The sequence below is a fragment of the Salarias fasciatus genome, chromosome 14 (assembly GCF_902148845.1).
Source record: "Salarias fasciatus chromosome 14, fSalaFa1.1, whole genome shotgun sequence".
NCBI classification, from domain to species: domain Eukaryota; kingdom Metazoa; phylum Chordata; class Actinopteri; order Blenniiformes; family Blenniidae; genus Salarias; species Salarias fasciatus.
Window position 1 is genome coordinate 19040986 of NC_043758.1, and position 18138 is coordinate 19059123.

General features: G+C 41.3%; 1 protein-coding gene across 2 annotated transcripts in view; it reads right to left on the reverse strand.

Annotated features, from left to right (window-relative positions):
- Positions 1 to 16922, reverse strand: part of sphkap (SPHK1 interactor, AKAP domain containing) — a 30167-nt gene extending 13245 nt beyond the window's left edge. For both annotated transcript variants that reach the window (XM_030109205.1, XM_030109204.1), the window contains exons 1-3: positions 16703 to 16922; positions 14529 to 14631; positions 13220 to 13330 (exon numbers count right to left, since the gene is read on the reverse strand). In XM_030109205.1, the coding sequence (XP_029965065.1) occupies positions 13220 to 13330; positions 14529 to 14631; positions 16703 to 16737 (249 nt within the window). In that variant the 5' untranslated portion in view covers positions 16738 to 16922. The remainder of the gene's footprint in view (positions 1 to 13219; positions 13331 to 14528; positions 14632 to 16702) is intronic.
- Positions 16923 to 18138: the final 1216 nt, after the last annotated feature.

Sequence of the window (18138 nt, forward strand, 5' to 3'; positions counted from 1 at the left end):
TTAGTGCTGTGTGGCTAAAGCACAGCTCCAGCAGCGTTTGTGGTGAAGTAGTTCCCACAAGGACGGCAGCACTCAGCAGGTATGAGGCATGTTCTACAAAGTGCTTTGGGGTTAGCGATATATTTGTGTCTCATGCATGCCTTCCTATATAATGACTGAATGCTACCATGCTTGTCATTCGTAATCAAACCTAGTCATTATGTGAGTCACACAGGCAGCTTCTCTCTTTTCACTGCAAACCACATGCAGGTGGGATCCTGCTGTCTATCTTATCTCTCTCTCTCTTTTTTTTTCACATCTGCCATCTCCATATCCGTTCTACCGGCTGCCATCTTCCACTTCCTCTCCTCTTTAGACCTGAGAAAAATATATATGTGGTGTCAAATAATCACACGTTGACACCCATCAGTGTCTGACTTTATTTCCCTTCAGGTGCCAAAGGCGTTAAGACTTCACCGAAATGATACATGGTTTAGGTTTTTTATTTCCCCCCCATTTTTCTTGCTTCCATACATAAGATGAGGCAGACAGTCATGTCAAGGTTTGTGTGCCACAGGAGATGCCAAGGTCTGTGTATAATCCTTATCCTATGTCATGCTGACAGATTTTTATTTATTTATTTATTGCAGCATAGAAGCAGCATAAATAAAGTGCAATAAATAGGTCAATGACTTCTTTTTTTTAAAATAAATGTATGTAATTCTGCAACATTTTGCATGTGGTTTTTCCTCTAGAAGGAAGTCTGACTTTGATTTGTCAAAAAGATTTAAAAGAAAAGGGCAAAACAGAGGAGTAACCAAAAATGCCTGCAAAGTGAATGGAGGAGTCAGAATGTCCTTCAGTTGAAGAACTAATGTGCCACATTCAGAACAGGCCAGCTTCCCCCATCTCCTTCAATCAGGTATCCTCCAGTCAAATGTAATATTTCACAAACCATCACAGCTGATGTAATAAAGGAGACACTCCTGGAAAAGTGAGGCAGCTGAAAATGGAAATGCGGCGTCGATGATAGCTGACAACAACAGAAAATCTAGAAAAGCTTTTTCTTTGTGTTACCCCAATCAAGTTTGTTGTGTATTTGTGCCTGTCTCTTTGTTTGTACTGAGCCCTTCATGAATTGCATGCGTCATCTATAGCATTTATCCGAACACCAAGAGGCTTTCTCCTTTGTCGCCTCTGCCGTTCAATAATTAATAACAACAGTTTGCTTATTTACTTGTCTGCGGTTCACATCAGTTTAATGAGTATGATGAGGACCTTTCTGTCACAATAGCTCCTAAATGTCAAAGAAAAATGCACATTACCTTGGGGTAATGCACCGTATTTATTCACAACATTCAGTCCTGGCATTAAGTGACATGACGACCCTCATCTGGAAGAAAATAGCACCAACTCACACTCTACTCCTGTAGTTTGTGTAGTTCTTTGTCTGAATATAAATGTTTGTACTCTGTGCTTAACAGAACAGGTTTTGTTCTCTTGCTTTGACACCTCAGAGAGATTTATTTGTGGCAGTACTGGAACTCCGTCCAGTAACAGCAGCAGTAACGACTTCCCCAGCTTACTAACATCGCCTGCACACAACACAGGCGAACCAAATGATCCACGGTTTTGACCTTGGGAACAACAGGGAGTGATTTACCCCATAACACCGTGACGGCCATGAGGCACTTGTTCCAAATTTTGGGCGGCCAAAGAGCATTTAGTCGTTTGTGATGGCGACAGAAGCCCAGGGACATGCTCTGATTTCATTTTCTCACTAACATACTGGAAAGCCCCACTTTTATCATCCCGTCTCTGAAGGGCCACAGAAACATCAGCAGGTTCAAGACGAGAAAGAGAGAGCAAAAGAAACACAAAGACAGAGCTGGAAAAGTATCAGAGGAGGAGCAGAGAGAGACTTGAATGGTGCTCAGAAAAACAAGAGAAAGGCCGTCATAAGAAGATACTCCAAGACTGATGAATTACTTATCTTTGCTGCAGTGTAGGCTCTGCCCAACTGACAGCCATAGTAAAAACTACAACACAAACACACTGACTCACACAGAAATCCCAGCCAATCATTTCAGCGAATGATTCTTAACTAATGACATCGAGCAGATATGTACCTGTCCAACCAGGTGAACGGAAGATAAATATTGACCTTTGGCTTAATTCTGTGTTAAATCTCAGTGGACATCTTTATTTGCGGGCAATTGCACCACCATGTTTAATGGCTAGGTGCTGCCTGCAAACTACACCTGGATGCAAAATTAAAACAAAGGGTATCATCAACAGCAGCAACAACAAAAGATATGTGCTGGAGATAAAGAAAGAGCTGAAAAGGTTCCACGGAACTGACGAGAACTGTGGTGTTGTGGATTCATCATGATGAAAGACCTTTTTTCACATAACAGCAACCATGCGATCAAGTGTAAGGGTGAAAGTACAACACATTCTCACTTTGAGGTGAAACTGCGGTCAATGTTAACACATAAAGGTCATCGTGTACAAAGTCACATCCTCAGGACTTCCATTTAACTGAGTTTTCTTGCTCTTACGTTTCACAATCGGCACAAGCTCATAAAACTTTCTGCCTCGCTGTCCAATTAAACATAAATTATTTGGAGCAATAAAACCTAATGTGGAACAACATAGATCTACACAGCTGCTTCAGGTTGTGTTAAAACGCCGGCTACAGCAGAGATCTTTTCGTCTCTCCATGCTTTCTCGCTTCAGTAGGTGCTCAACCCTTGCAAATTTACAGCTGCGCTCAGCACCGGTCCAGACAGCCAGAGCGAGGCTCAGGGTGACTCTGCTCACATTTGCTGATGGACTGCTGAGACCAAACCGAGCAGAAACGACTGTAATAACAAGCGAATTGGAGAGCAGTTTCAGAGCCACCAAGAGCAGAAAAGCAGAAGTTTCAGTATTTTCACAAACAACATTTTTGAGAAAAAGATGATCTGAGGCTGTTGAAGGATGACGTCAGCCTGTCCCAATTCAACAACTCTCACAGCCCACTAATGCATCCTCTGCTTTAAGACGCAAAAGGATCTGAGAGGTGTATTCTTAACAGTCTCTCATATCCTTCAACAACACGGCAGCAGTAACAACACTTTGTACCAGACACTGCATGTTCATCCAGATTCATGTAAAACTGAAGAATTCTCAAGTTTCCTCAAAGTTCAGTTTTTTTTCCAGCTAGAGGTGACCTTTAAGATCATTGATGGCTTAACTTGTGTGGTAAACACGATGCCAAAACTTCAGTAATTTGTAGAGACAATGGATATACTTACATTCACATTCAATGTACGGATCAACAAAGCAACAAAGCAAAATGTTCTGCACCCCGACTCAGGTCTGTCATTCATATAGAAGGGAATCAAAAGTCAAAAAGGCTTGACATCAATATTATTCTCTACTTAATGATCAGTATAGTAGATTTTAACCTGCTATGAAGAGCACTTCTGGCAGCAGATGGATTTTTAATTGTCATGTGGATGAATCAGAATCAAGGACAAAACACAACTCAATTAAGTTTGAGAAGCAAAGAGAGAAACTTTTGCCGGTCTAGCTGGCAACATGGTTAAATAAAAAAAATATCAAGAACAGATTGTTCAAATAGAGGCCATGTGAGACCCTATTTGACTGAATAAAAACAGCCAATTTTTCCAACCTGGAAAATAGTTGGAAACCCCAGAAAAGGCAAGCTGAACTTGTACTGAGTTCCAATTATTTTAACCACCTCAGCTCAAAGTTGAACTTCACTCGACCACAAAGGTTAAGTACACACAACTTAAGGGTACCTTTTCTTTTTTATTTTTTAAGATGCCAGTTTGCTCCTGAGAAAAACATGCAAAAAAAAAAAAACAAAACAAAAAAACAGGTGCTATTCCTATTTTGAGAGTTTAGGAATACAGTATTTTTTTGGGGGAAAACATCCAAATTCCTGCTAAAGGAGCAATTTTAATAACAGAAATTTAGCTGGTGTTTTCAACTTCAAAGAGCTTTTAAATCTACTTATTCTTTTAGCATGTGATGTTCGAGTGATATCGCTCACATTGTGTGAGGGAAACATACATTATTGGTTTGCTCGCTTCTCTGTATTTAACCCTGACTGATGCAGTAACAGAGTTCAGGTCACCTTCCTCTTTTGTTGAACTGGAATCACACAAAAACTGCCTTTTTCACAGCCTAACCTTGTGTGCGCGCACACACACACACACACACACAAAGACACACAAAGACACACACAGACACACACAGACACACACAGACACACACACACACACACACACACACACACACACACACACACAGTCTCGTATTTCTATCCTTGTGGGGACCGTCCATTGACTCCCATTCATGTCTAGCCCCTAACCCTGACCCTTACCCTAACCCTAACCCACACCACAACAAAGCCTAACCCTAAAGAAATGTTTTTGCACTTTTACTTTTTTCAGTAACAACAACATGGTCAAGAAAACACTGTTTCTCCTACTTAGGACCGGAAAAAGGTCCCCACAAGGCACGTCGTTCCACGTTTTGCTATCCTTGTGGGGACATTTGGCCCCAACAAGGATAGAAATACGAGAACACACACACACACACACACCACACACCACACACCACACACCACACACCACACACCACACACACACACACACACACACACACACACACACACACAGCAGCAGCAGATTTCTCCTCTGCTACAGAGACACACAAACAAACCAACTAAGCCTGTGTCATAATTTTAATGCAACATTTCGTGCTCTGACTTGGTCAATACAAGAACCCATTACAAACATTTCAGTCTCCTTTGTCTATCAAAGCTTCACTCCTCCTGTGCCGTCCCCCTCCTCTCTGATCCTCCCACACACAGCTGCTGCTCTTGGTCCTTCTGTCTCCCTTCCTTCAGTTTCTGCAGCTCATTTATTTCCTATTATTTTAGGGGATTTCTTCATACTAAATATTAAGTCTTTCCTATACTATGTGGTTGTTTTGTGCCTCATTCTTCAAAAAAGCTGTATCAAATAAGGCTCTGTGAAGGAAATAATTGCTGTAAATTCTGCAGCTTTCAAAAATGAAGCTGCAGAATTGCAGATACTTTTATTGAGACTTCATACAGTCACGCGCCGATATATCTTTTGTCCCGGATTAGAGGATTGTTTCCATTCCCGTGTGAAAATTGTCTCTCAACTTATGAGATATGCAGGTTCCTTCTAATTCGGAGGTCACAAACGAAGCACATCTACTTGTATCATAATGTGTTTTGACTTCACTTGGTAATTGGAAACTTTAATTATAATCCCTTTAAGTTCAAGCTAATTTAAATGAAATTTTAGGGAGAAGAACATTAATCCTCTGTGACTCTGCCTAACTGATTTTGTGCTGTGACCCACAAGCTACATAATGTTGTTGGGAGCAGACAGGCATGCTGATCGCACAGGCTGCTGACTACAAAAAGCCCTATTTTGTATTCATACATTTAGATAGGCGCTGATAAAATGCACAATATCAGCTGTCTGCAGAGCATAAAATAGGAAACCTCCTGATTAAATGACACGCTGCGCACTGAAGTTGCCTGGGTTTTCATCTCTAGCTGAACTGCCTGAGAATTTTAAAGCAGATGTAAATAAAATATAGAATGTATCAAAATGCACACGTTCATACTTTCATTGTACGACTCAGATTTTGTCAGTGTGGCCAGCCAGGCTGCAGTGAATGCCACGTAACTGATGCTGTCCCAGCTCTCCTCCATACATGAATCATATGGGTTCATTATGGAAAACATGGTGGGTACATTATGGAAAAATCTGAGCTATCTGGGGAGTACATACACACCCCTGACACCTCGACATATGCATGCATACCCTTGAACATCACACATTTATCAGCAAATGTACAGGCATTAGCAAGTAAGTAGGTTCCTACAAGAGAGGAAAACACAGTAAAATGATAGGGCAGAAACAACTAACAGCGGGTTATAATGAGCCCCAGGTTCTCAATGCTAAGTAGCTTCTATGACTCTGAAATGCATACATTTGTGTCATTTGCACATCTGCAGAAGTGCTAAGATGTGTTCACATCTCAATGTTTTTTAAAGATGTTTTTTTTTCCTGATAATCAGAGATCGCTGTTTGTGAAAAAGACGTGTGTGAATAAGGACTTTAGAGATGAAACAAACACTTCATTACTTTATCATGCTTTATGTTCATCTCCCATAGCATATCGAGTTGTGACAATAATATTAGATATTAAAAACTCCATCAACTTCCATTGCAATGCAGATACAGTTAGGGAGTGGGTTTTCTTGGGTTATTCTGGTTTCCTCCCACAGTCCTAAAACACGTATGTGAGGTGAATTGGTGACTCTATCCATCTAAACTGTACGTATATCCAAGGTTTCCATAATATTCTGAGCTTTGGTTTGCAGAGCACCTGGACATGGTAAGGTAAAACTCACTGTGGGAGTTCTCTGAACCTTAAAGGCCTCACTGTGGCTCTAAAGATTACATTATGGAAAATTGAATTTGCCATCAGTTAAAGGATACTGTATTAAGAAAAAGGTTCATGGTGAGTGTGGTAGCGGCTGGGATGATGAAACTGGTCATGGACCTATGCTACATTAAAAATACAGTTTCAGTAGGTACATTCAAACTATATACATTTTTGTAGCACGTCTCATCTATCACCCTCCGTTTACAGTATTTATCACCAGTCAAAATCAGCAGCCGTAAAGTAGGTTACAGTTTGGACCCCAGGAAATATTGTTGTCCTCGAAATGATCAAATATACCCATCCTTGTCCCAACAGGTTAAAAACTTCTCAATTTTAGGAGGAAAAAAATCAACATCTTCAAAGCAGTCAAAGCACTGGTGTTGCTACTTTAGTCATGAGACTCTACAGATTGTGTTATTTACAGGATATTAGCCTTGTGCCAAATGTAAGAACTATTTTCCTTGTAACTGCAAAGGACATTTTCTTTTTAGACTATATCTTACAGTTTATTTCCTTGTTCTAAATCAACAACGGCAGATTTTCTGAAGTAAAATTTGGGAGGAAAAGGCTGGCGCTTGGGGAAAAATGACAGTGTTTGTCTTCCAGCTCTGATCCTGTTGGAAACCAGTCCTTCTGCCACTGATGGCATATTAATTCTGCTCTATCCGTCTCCCTGGGCTGGGAAGGGAGAGGTCAGGACAGAACACACTCCCTGAGAGTGAAGCGTTCGAATCCGTTGATGAATGGGTCTTCCGCAGGGACCCCGGTTCAAAGCCCTGCTGGCCTGTGTGATTCTTCTACTTGGAATATTTTTGGTCTAAATTAATATTCTCCTTTCTTCAAACACACATTCTGATGTGTAAATCCTTAAATTTTTCTAAATACTTACACTTGTGCAATTACTATTATGAGATTATTCATGCAGCTACCAGTACTTAAGCACCCTTAAGCTTAAGTACTTTTCAGGACACTGAAAGTTGTGAAGTTGATGTCTCCATCCATCCCAGCATGTGAGGCTGTTGGCGGTGGAATTAGCCAAGACTTTCCTGCCTCCACAAAACTGGACACGCATTTGTACCCCTTAATGAACGTGAGCTTACGTCTATATGTTGGTATTTAATTTCTGCGAGTTCGTGACTGTTTGTTCGTCATTTGATCATTGATCAGTTTATTTGAGAAACAGGTGCGATGCTGACTTCTAAAAAAAATGAATCGACCTCGCAGAAGCGCGTGTAGTTGAGAGACTTTTAGGATGACTGATTGAACCCAACAATATAATATGTGCACACATCCAACTAGCTGTCGTCGCTCCAGCTAAGTGTAACGAGAGTCAACAGTTCAGCTAATGAGTCACAACATGGCAATTATGAGCGCACTATGAAGCCATCGATAACTGAATTGAAAAAAAAAATGTGGTCGTTTCCCAAGTGACATAATTATTTATCCATATACCAAGTAAAATAATTCTAAGGTGTTAAAAAAAAGATTGCCGGATTTAATAAGCACAACTTCTCTGTGAATTTTATACTTATTAATAAATGTTAATCCAGCTCACAGGCATTAGGTAACTATTTCTTGCACATTCAAAATATAAGGTGCCGTCTCTCCTCAAAATGCTCTCCACTCAGTGCAGTGATGAAATTCAGTGTGACTATCACAGTAACATGACACTTCTCCGTCACTTCATGCATTAAAACATGAGTAAATGATCAAAGGTGGCAACACGAAGCAGCCAGAGGTGCAAAATACACCAAATCCAAAGCTTTTTTTCAGGTTGTTCACTCTTTCCAACCAGTCAGGATACTAAATACATATACATCTGTCTTTTGTTCTCCAGAAAGGAAATTGCCTTTACTACCGTTTATGACCGTTGGTCTTTCTATATCACTCTCAAGTAAGGACTTTTTTAACTGTTCATTGGTATTTTTTTTTCCATTCACTTCTCATTGTTTGCACATGTGCTATTCATTTCTTTTTTTATCTCCATGTTTCCATTTCCCTTCCAGTTCAGGCCAGGACAGAAGAATATATTCCTCACTGGGTGTCATCAATTGTGTGTTTCCGCTCGACTGGCTGAGTAAACCTTTGTAAAGTCGAGCGCTGAATCGAGAGTCGGAGGGGCAATTTGTCACGACAAAGTCCAGAAGCGACGCTGCTGGAGGGCGGACCACAATTATTCACTCGTGCCCTAAAGCAGTCCGTGATTCACAGAAAATAGACAGAGTAAGTGAAAAAAAAAATAAAAAATTTAGAGCAGAAATTGAGGATGAAATGTTGCACAGGGAAAACTGCCCTAATTGGACTCACAGGAGTGAATGAATGGGTCGTAGATGTGAGTAAATGTGGCTGATTGTCTCTCTGTGTGATGGACTGACGTCTTGGTCAAGCTGGGCCCCCCTTCAGCTCCATGTGAGCTCGGACTGGATCCAGCCTCCACAAACATATTCTGAATAAAGCCAGCATAAAAGATAGATGGTAGGGTGGATGGATGTTTGATCTTTGGATTGTAATGCACAGATTATTCACTCACAGACACAGATAAGCCAAAATGTGTCAGAAACAGCACAGCTCTAAGAGGCTGCACAATGGCTAACAGTGTCACCCATTGCTTAGACTTTCCTGTGTGGAGTTTGCATGTTCTCGTCATGTCAGTGTGTATGTGCGACCTTCCCTCTGTGCGTGCATTGTGATGGACGATGGCGTGACCAGGTGTATCCCGTTTTCACCCAGAGTCATCTGGATCAGCTCCGGCGGTTGGAGAAAGCTTATAGAAGATTGACTGATGCACTTAAAATAATTTATGATAGCTGATTCTGCACTTCCATGAGGAATATTATGAGTTCCAAGAGAATTTTAAAAAGGATTAAAATATAACTCATACAATTCAGTTGAATTCGGTCATACATTCTACCTAGACACACAAATTTAAATTGCGTGAGCATGGTGCTAACCCTAACCCTCTTTGGAAAACTGTAGCTTTTCCAGTTTCCCCGGTGATGATTATCAAACACTTAATAATATTTTAGGGAGGAATTTGTGAGAAATGTCAGTGCACTTATGTCTCACTCACTCTTATTTTGCAAAGAGCAAACAGGTTCAGCTCACGACAGAGAAAATTACAAATTAACAGTAACTCAAACTGAAGTAATGATGACAAACTGAAAGAGGATTTAACAGCACCATTTAGTTGCTGCTTAAAACTTATTATCATTCAGTGTTTAATCACTATCGTGTTGTGCATTTATTTTAATGATGCCTTTGCAATGAACTAAAACAGCAACCGCAACTTGCATATCTTTTGGCATCTTTAGACAGGAATTAATCGACCTGCTCTCCTTCATGTATAACAACTGACACCAGCTTTATGTTGTTCCACACACATGTGGAAGTTGATCCACTAATGAGAAAATCTGAGGATTGAATCTGATGTGCAATATAACACACACTATCCGTTTAGCACCCTAATCTCATCAGTGTGTTTACACTCATGAAGATGGAAATTCGGGAGTCGTATCTGAAAACGTAACAATGTTTATGATGGTGTCTGTTTCCAACATGCTAAAAGAAGAGGAGTCACTCGTGGTTATTTCTGGTTGATCACTCACAAAACATATGCAAAGAGAAAGCTCTCTCTATTTGCGGGAGCATGCAGTTCAGCACACTTCACACAGGATTTTTGGCCCCGTCTGCACGGAAGCATTTCAACTGAAAACACAGCCGCATTTTCCAAAGTTGTGTGAACGGGGGCCCTAAACACCAAGAATGTTTTCCATTATCACTTGAAAACGTTGCGCAAATGAGGCCGTGGTAAATGTATTGTGAAGATGTAGGTATTCATCATTTTCACTACTGACATGACACAAAGTCAACACGAAGGCCTCGACATGCCCAGCTGAAGGGTTGGCTGATTTAAATCAGCAAAGTGTTTGTGATTATCAAAAAAAAAAACCAACTGTTTTTAGTATTTAGAAAAGTACATTTTAAGCTGAAATAAGACAAAGTGTGACTGTGTGTGTGTGTTAGAACAATCCAGAACAAAACTTAACTAACAGCTTATGACTCTGGTGCCGACCACAGCTTATAAATACAACTATTTTGAGCCTTATTTAAATCCTTCTATTGTACATTGATATTTGAAAATAACAAAAACAAAACCAGCAAATACAATTTCAAGCTGAAGGTGAAAAGATTATTTTTCCCTCCGAGGGGCTAAAATCATTCTGAGGCTGCATCAGACTGAGGGTGAATATATTATAATGTTTTGAAGAACACATTATATAGTTTATCTGGTTCCATTTACGAGTCTCACCTACAGCAGAGATGCAAAAATTTCTCTGCTCGATGCAGGGGAATTTTATTTAGAATTTTGATGTAGTTTATAAACTGATGCTGCAAAATTCAGCTGATACACTTGAAGGATCAAACAGCTGCCGTCCCCTCAACCAACATCAAATGATGCCTTTTCGCTTTCTGACAGATGTAAATCCTGAATGCACTTCATGCTCCACTTGCAATTTCAGATGAATGGATGATCAAAGGTGACACTTTAGAAATGGGCCACAGCAAGGATTAAGAGTGTCCTTAAAAGCTAAAAGCCCTGTGTTTTTTCAAGTGCCGTCCCAACACATAAACAACCCAGCAGTGTGTTCTCTCAGCCAAAAACACACAATGGATTTACGTGTTTTGGAGGTACCACTTTAATTGAACTGGGTGCAGCGTGTTGCGTCATTGTTCACTTCCTGTAGCAAACTGTGTGTGACTCACAACGGCAACCATTCTCATGAATATGAGGAAAGAAGAGAAGTGTTTAATTAGAATAAAAAAAAAAAAACTGGGACGTAGCTTTAGCAAACTGTGCAAATCTGCACAGTTCAAAGATAATGAAACACTGTTTACAATGGCAAAGATTCAAAAGTGACATATAGCAACTTAATGAATACAGAATGAGACGTCGAGGCAAAGGAAAACACAAACTCTGGGCACAAGATGTAAAAGAGATTTCCTCCCTGTGCCACTCCAAATAACCATCATAATTTTATAATTTGTATTTGTGCTAAATCTATCCCAGCATGCAGTGAGCAGAAGGCAAGGAGAGCCTAATAATGGCTCATTAGCAACCACACATAATGTACCCACACAGAAACACAAGTGGCGTTTTAAATTGGACTTTTAATGAAAATGTGCAGAATTCTCACTTCATTCGCTTGAATCCCACCTGAGCAGGCTGACAGGAGTCAGCGACTCTATTAAAAAGCCCAAATATGATAATATCCTGAAGGAGCGTAGGTACAGAGGCAGATTTGCATTATTTCACATCATATCCATGCGAGTGGGCTGCTGATAATAAAGCATAAGAATCAATGTCAAGTAAAATCATTTAAAATGTGAGTTTTGAGAATATTCTTCTGCCTTGTTAAAGAAATGCTTCATACTTCGTCTAACAATAGGTCTGAGTCAGTCAGTGATTTTGACCAGATAAAGAACCAGAGTGGAATCAGACCGCCGTGGATGGCGAAGCTTAAAAATCAATAATCTGTTACACAGTGAGTGAAAAGTGGACTGAAGCAGTCATTCAGGCCCCTGTTTTTAAATGCGTCGTTTTCACATTTCTGTTCCAGAAAATTGCCACGTTTAAACAGAAACCTTTTGAAAACGATGTCCGTCAGCACAGTCAGCACAGTCAGCACAGTCAGCACAGAGACAATGGGTGAAGGCACGCCCACAAAGCACAAACACTAATGAAGTAGCAAAGCGTCAACTAATGTTTCCCTACGATTCCAGGTCTGCATGGTGTAGCAGCCTGCATGCATACTTTATGTAGTATGTACTTTATCCTCCAGTGATGAAAATAATCCAGTGGAAAAAGCAATGCAAAAGAAGACAAACCACAATCTAAAATGATTATTTTTCATTCAAAGCACTAGAAACATTTCCAAGCAGACATTTAACTGAAATTATTAATGGAGAAGCAAATCAGTACAATATAAGGAATAAGCTTTAAAAAAACTTTAACTGTTGATCTCTTTACAACAGAGACCAGCAGTGAGTCACAGATATTCAAGTGTATTTATGTGCAAATAAAAACCTACTTTTCAAAATGACCCCATAGCCAGGCCTCTGCTTCATATTGAGGACAGTGCAGGCAGGTGAAATAACCACAATTGTTGATCACATAGCATTTTAAGGAAATTGTGTGCAGAGTTTCTTTCAATCTTCTGTCATCTACTCTTCTGCCATAGTGAAAATGAGCGTGAATTGTTCAAATGTTTGCCACAAAAGAAAATCAGTGATTAAATACAGATATTATCACTCCCTTGTTCCCCGTCTCCAGAGATAACATAAAGAAAGCACGATTTTACAGATATACTTCTGGGAAAAGCCAGAACAACCAGAGTGCTAAAAACCAGCTTTGTAAAGCACAACGTATAACATTTGACACACGTCAAACCTTACAACGAAAAACTGTCAACCGAAAAGAAAACCAAAGAATCACCTCCAACTTGCTGTAAGAAGTATTACAGCCATTTCTGCGCCTTGCAGTAAAACCGGATCGACAAAAGTTCTTCCATGTCACATCACATCACGTCTGCCTCCAATCTGACTGCTTCCTTTTCGCCTCATGAAGCCACAAACGCAACTGCAGCAGCTTAAAGACCGCGTACGGGGACTGGCTGGGTCCGGCTTTGTTGCCAAAACAATGAGTGTGTTTCATCACTCGCAGTATGTTACTCACCATGGTGCAGCTGCCCTCCGTGTCGTCATCCAGCAGGCCCAGTCTGCACAGAGCCTTCTCGTTCCTCAGCCAGTACTCCGACGAGTCCAGCACGGTGTTGCTGCACAGAACCTGCAGTGCAGGGAATAAAACTCCGCTTAGGAGGGAATGGCAATCAAAGGCGCGCACGCAATACGCCAGCATCGCGCATTCACTTTGATCTGCCAGCCGCTAAGTGCGTTTCCCTTTTTGTTTGATCGACAGGATCAATTGGCCTTTATCCTGGACCTTTGTTTGTGAGTTAAGTATTTAAGGCACAGGATCAATGGCCGATCAGCTAACTAGAAACATTATATATGCTACAGTTACTGCCTCCTCCCCCGTGCGACATTTTAATGAAGAGTTCACGATTAAACCTATGGTCATGGTCATACAGCTGCTTTATTGATAAAAGACAAGTGTTAAAGATGATGGATTAGGGCTAGTTTAATAACCGGCCACAAAGTTAAAGAGTCTTTTGATGGCGATCACCTCAGTTGGGTGTAACAGTGCAGGGAATTTATGTATATCTAACTGAGATGAGACGCGCCCAGATACGACGTAGCTCGTTTAACTGGAGCACGAAGTACAAAAGTCTAAAACCATGCGATGAATAAAACGATCCTCATGCAGTGAGTTTGACACGTGACACCTGTGTGTGTGCGTTGAACATTTTTCATGTGTATTTTTAGATAGAAATATGCCCCCTCATGCTTGCACCCTCTGGAACAGACCATCTGTGTGGGCCTTTGGCCAGGTAAAAGTGACGTACACTCAGCTGATCGCACAGGGAGTGATCCTATCAAAGGGCTGCTGGCAGGTCACTGAAGCCTGGGGCCAAATTAGAAGAGAGACATCACTTTCTGTGTCTGAGTGGAAGTCAGTTAAGATCATAAGCTGCAGACTAATTGGGGAAACACACCAATAAGCACGCGCACACACATGTTGAGAGGAAATTCAATCTAGCCTCCACTTCAGCCCACTGATCTGTACTATTTCCCCTCCTGTCTCCCTCGCCACGGGGAGATGATAAATCTACCGGGCTGACCCGGGGGTCCGGCCGTTCCTCTTATTGCACAACCCCTGGGTGTCACTCGCACCTACGAGAAGGAAATGAAAATTTCTTTCACTGCTGGAAACACACGAGCAGATAAAAGGTGGGCGGACTGATGTGACGGACAGGTGCGCACGGCGGCACAGCCGGAGCCGTCACAGAGCGCGGAGACGAAAGGACACCTGCGCAGGTAGGCGCATCCCTCAGCGCCGTCACGCAAACACACCGAGCCTTTACCTTCTTGCAGGCGCTGATGGACGAGGCCACGGTGCTCTCTGTGCTGCCCGCCTCCACCTCCACACACTCCGGGCCTTCAAACATGGCAGACGACTGGAAGTTACTGAAAGACAAAAACGACAGTGTCTGTCAGAACAATTTGTCATCCGGCGCCCGACACCTCGCTCGTCCAAACTCTGAAATGAGCGAGGACTGGTTATCCCCATTTCAGCTGAAGGATCCCATCAGCTGTCACACTTGCTCAGTCTGTATGGGGCACTCTTCCAATGCACCGAACCCTTTCTCACACAGGACAAATGTTGCAAGAGTCTGTAACGAATACTTTAGCTTCTTGTTCATATGCTGGCAACTTGTGCCAGCTTGGAGTAAAAACCCAAAAAAAAAAAAAAAAAAAAAAAAAACTAATTTCACCAAATGGAAAAATGTTTTTTCATAATTTAGAAAGAATTTTTAAGTGTTGATGTTTGAATGACAATAGATTTTCAATGCATTATTTATGAGGAATTTTGCATGTGACGTCTTTTCTCTCCGAACAAATCGCCACAGACTGCATGACTGCAAAGCCAACTGCTTGATGGTCCAAAATCTCTATCAAACGGTCCAATAAACTGCCAGCCAGTTAAGAATTTTCTCAAAGGAAAAATAAAAAAAATGCAAGAGTGCACAAATACAGTAAAAGTGATGCATCTGAAGAGTTCAGGACACTTCTGAGAAATCCAGAAATTTGGCTTTGAGCAATGGATGGAGGACAAACAGAGGAAGAACACAAAGTGTGACCTTCACTGGATACAGCAAAGCAAAAATGGTTCTACAAATTGTAGCGACGAAGGGTCCTGTCAGTCCACAGTGAGACCAAAGGCAACGCAGCGAACTCAAAAATCCCAGGAAGGCATCATTATCCTCATGCATGCTCTCACAGAGATAAGCCAAATCAACGCTTATCTGGAATGGCATTAATGGGGATCAATTTGGAAAATGAAGAGACATACCATGCATATTTAAATAGTAACAGCTGTTTTCCCCCATCTCCCTATAATCCACATATCTCAAAGCAAATTAAAAGCATTCTGCTTTGATAGCCCCCCCAGGAATCACACAACTGTATGTGTTTGCAGTTAATGAGTGTGGCTGATGTAAATAATTGTGTCAGAGGAAAAAGTCGTTTTGCTGTGAATCATTGGATGCAGTGAAAAAAAAAATGATGTGCTGAAGGTAAGTGAATGTGATGGCTTTAAATAGGCTGCTGTATCTGCAAGGCACGCATCAAAACAGGCAGAGGCAGAGTCTGCATGGTGAAGAGGTGATGCAGAAAACTGGATGCACAAAAAAACGAACATCAGAAAAAAAATACTAATACTAAATCTTTGCTTTGATGTTTGATGAGTTATTTTTTTTTTGCATACAATTTAAGAAGATGATCTTTCCTTAGAGACAAGGTGATGACTGACGTTCTCGTGCTCCGTGGCCCCCAGACACCCAGCGGGGCTTCAGCCTAATGTCAGGACACAATTAACCTCCAGAAACCTCTGCTTTTATAAGCCATTTAGCCCCCCTGCGGTGCTGCTGTAGTCTGTTGTACAAGCATTCTTTTTAGATGACTCCAGGCCAGTTTGTTGATCCACAGACAACTTTTTGATGGAGGTTTTCTTTTTGCATTACATTGTAAAACATTCAATCAAGACAAAAATATTACTTGGCAAGTAAACGTTTAATGCTTTCGAAATACACGCAAGCAAAAGCTTATTAAAATGTGTGAAATTCTATAGGAAAAAAAAAACCGTGAAGGCTGCATGAGGCACGTTTGAGACAAGCTGAAACATCTTATTCCCCTGACTGCTGCGGGAAAAGGCTTCAGTGCAGTCAATTTGCGACTTTTTCACACACTAAGCATCAACTGAATGTCAAAGAAATAACTGGAAATCAATAAAACGTAAATTAATTGGCGCACAGTCTCATATTCACCTTTCGAAAAAAAATAATAAAAACATTCAAAATACCGTCACCTTCAGCCAACAACACAAATAACAAACAACATCTAAATATAAACCCTGAAGCAAATGTTTAAGTTCCACCACAGATGCAACAAAATGCAGCTGAGACCAGAAATAATTTGGGAATACGCTCCTACTACGGCCACCGACATTTGATCCCGAACCCGGTAAACAGAGTCTTACCTCGGTGTTTTCAGAAGGCACTTTGCGCCAGCCATTCTGTCAAAAACAACCCAACTGCGCTCCACCGGGGGGGTTATTTCCTGTGCGGGGGCAGAAACGGAGACGGAGACGCACAGCTGAGCACCGCGACGCGTAATTGTCCCCGGGACGTTCCTCCGGTCCAGATGCGCATCCCCGACCCGGCACTGAAGGAATCCCGGACTGTTCGGCGGTGCGGTGGAGTGAGCTCGGGCTGCGCGTGCAGACTGAAGGCGCACGAGCCCGGCGCAGATCAAACGTAACGAGCTGCACGACGCAAGGCAAGGGCATGGACAGGGATGCGCGTGCATGGGGCAAAAACAGACGCACGCAAACCCAGATTGTAGTGTTTTTGCCACAAGCAAAAGTAACGTAGCCCTAAAGAGTTCAAATTGAAGTACTGAGAAACAATATAATATTTGAACACTAAAGGGAAACAAACACTCTTTTAAGTTATTAATTATTTGACAGAGAAAAGTTGGTTGGGAGTGGACACACAACGACTTTCTTTAATTTATGACCTCAATACTAACAAATATGCAAATAAAAGCTCAGAGAGTAGAGAGTTACTTTATTAATCCTAAACTGGGAAATTCTGGAAAATCAGAGGGACAAAACACAATGATGTTCTCATTATTATGACAAAATGTGAAACAAACATGTTTCCATACTGACCTCAGTGTCCAGTGCCACTTTAAGGAATTTATCACTACCAATCTTTCTTTCAATAGAGATTGCTTGAGGGCACTACTAGTGTGGGAGTTGCATGTTCTTCCTTTTGCATGCGCAGCTATTTTGGTCTCATTCACTTTCTACAAACATATATTGGAGGTTAAATGTTAAAAAAAGAAGACAGATGTGAAAGGCTGTGATTTTCTTTCCCTGTGAGTCCTTTTAAGAACTGAAAACCTGTCCAGGTGCTCTCCATTGCCCGTTATCAGCTGGGATCAGGTTCAGCTCACTGTTACTTGGAAAAAGAGCAAGGAAGGTGTTTGGACAGTGATCGTGTCTGCCTTTGTTTACCACAGTGAGTGCAGGTATGTCGAACCAGGGGGTCAGAACTGGGCCACCAGAGGATCCACTTCCGCAGAAAGACAATAAAAGCGGTAGAAATCACAACGACAATAATTGTATTTTTTGTTTTTTCCAAAAAGGGCTCCTGGATCTAATTAGCTTGTATTGCAGTTAGCAGACATTAGCCTGCTAAGATATAGCATGAGCAGCAAAGCCACATTTTGAGAGTGAATATATGAAAATGTGCAAGTTAAGCCCTAACCCTCAAACCGTTCTAACAAGCTGTTTTTCTTTAACTGTTCATGCGACCACTCATTGTTCTGATTTTTCTGATGTTTAATCAATGACCACACAAACAAAGGTCCATGAACACAGCAAAGCCGCGACTTTCCAGCCAATGTGAC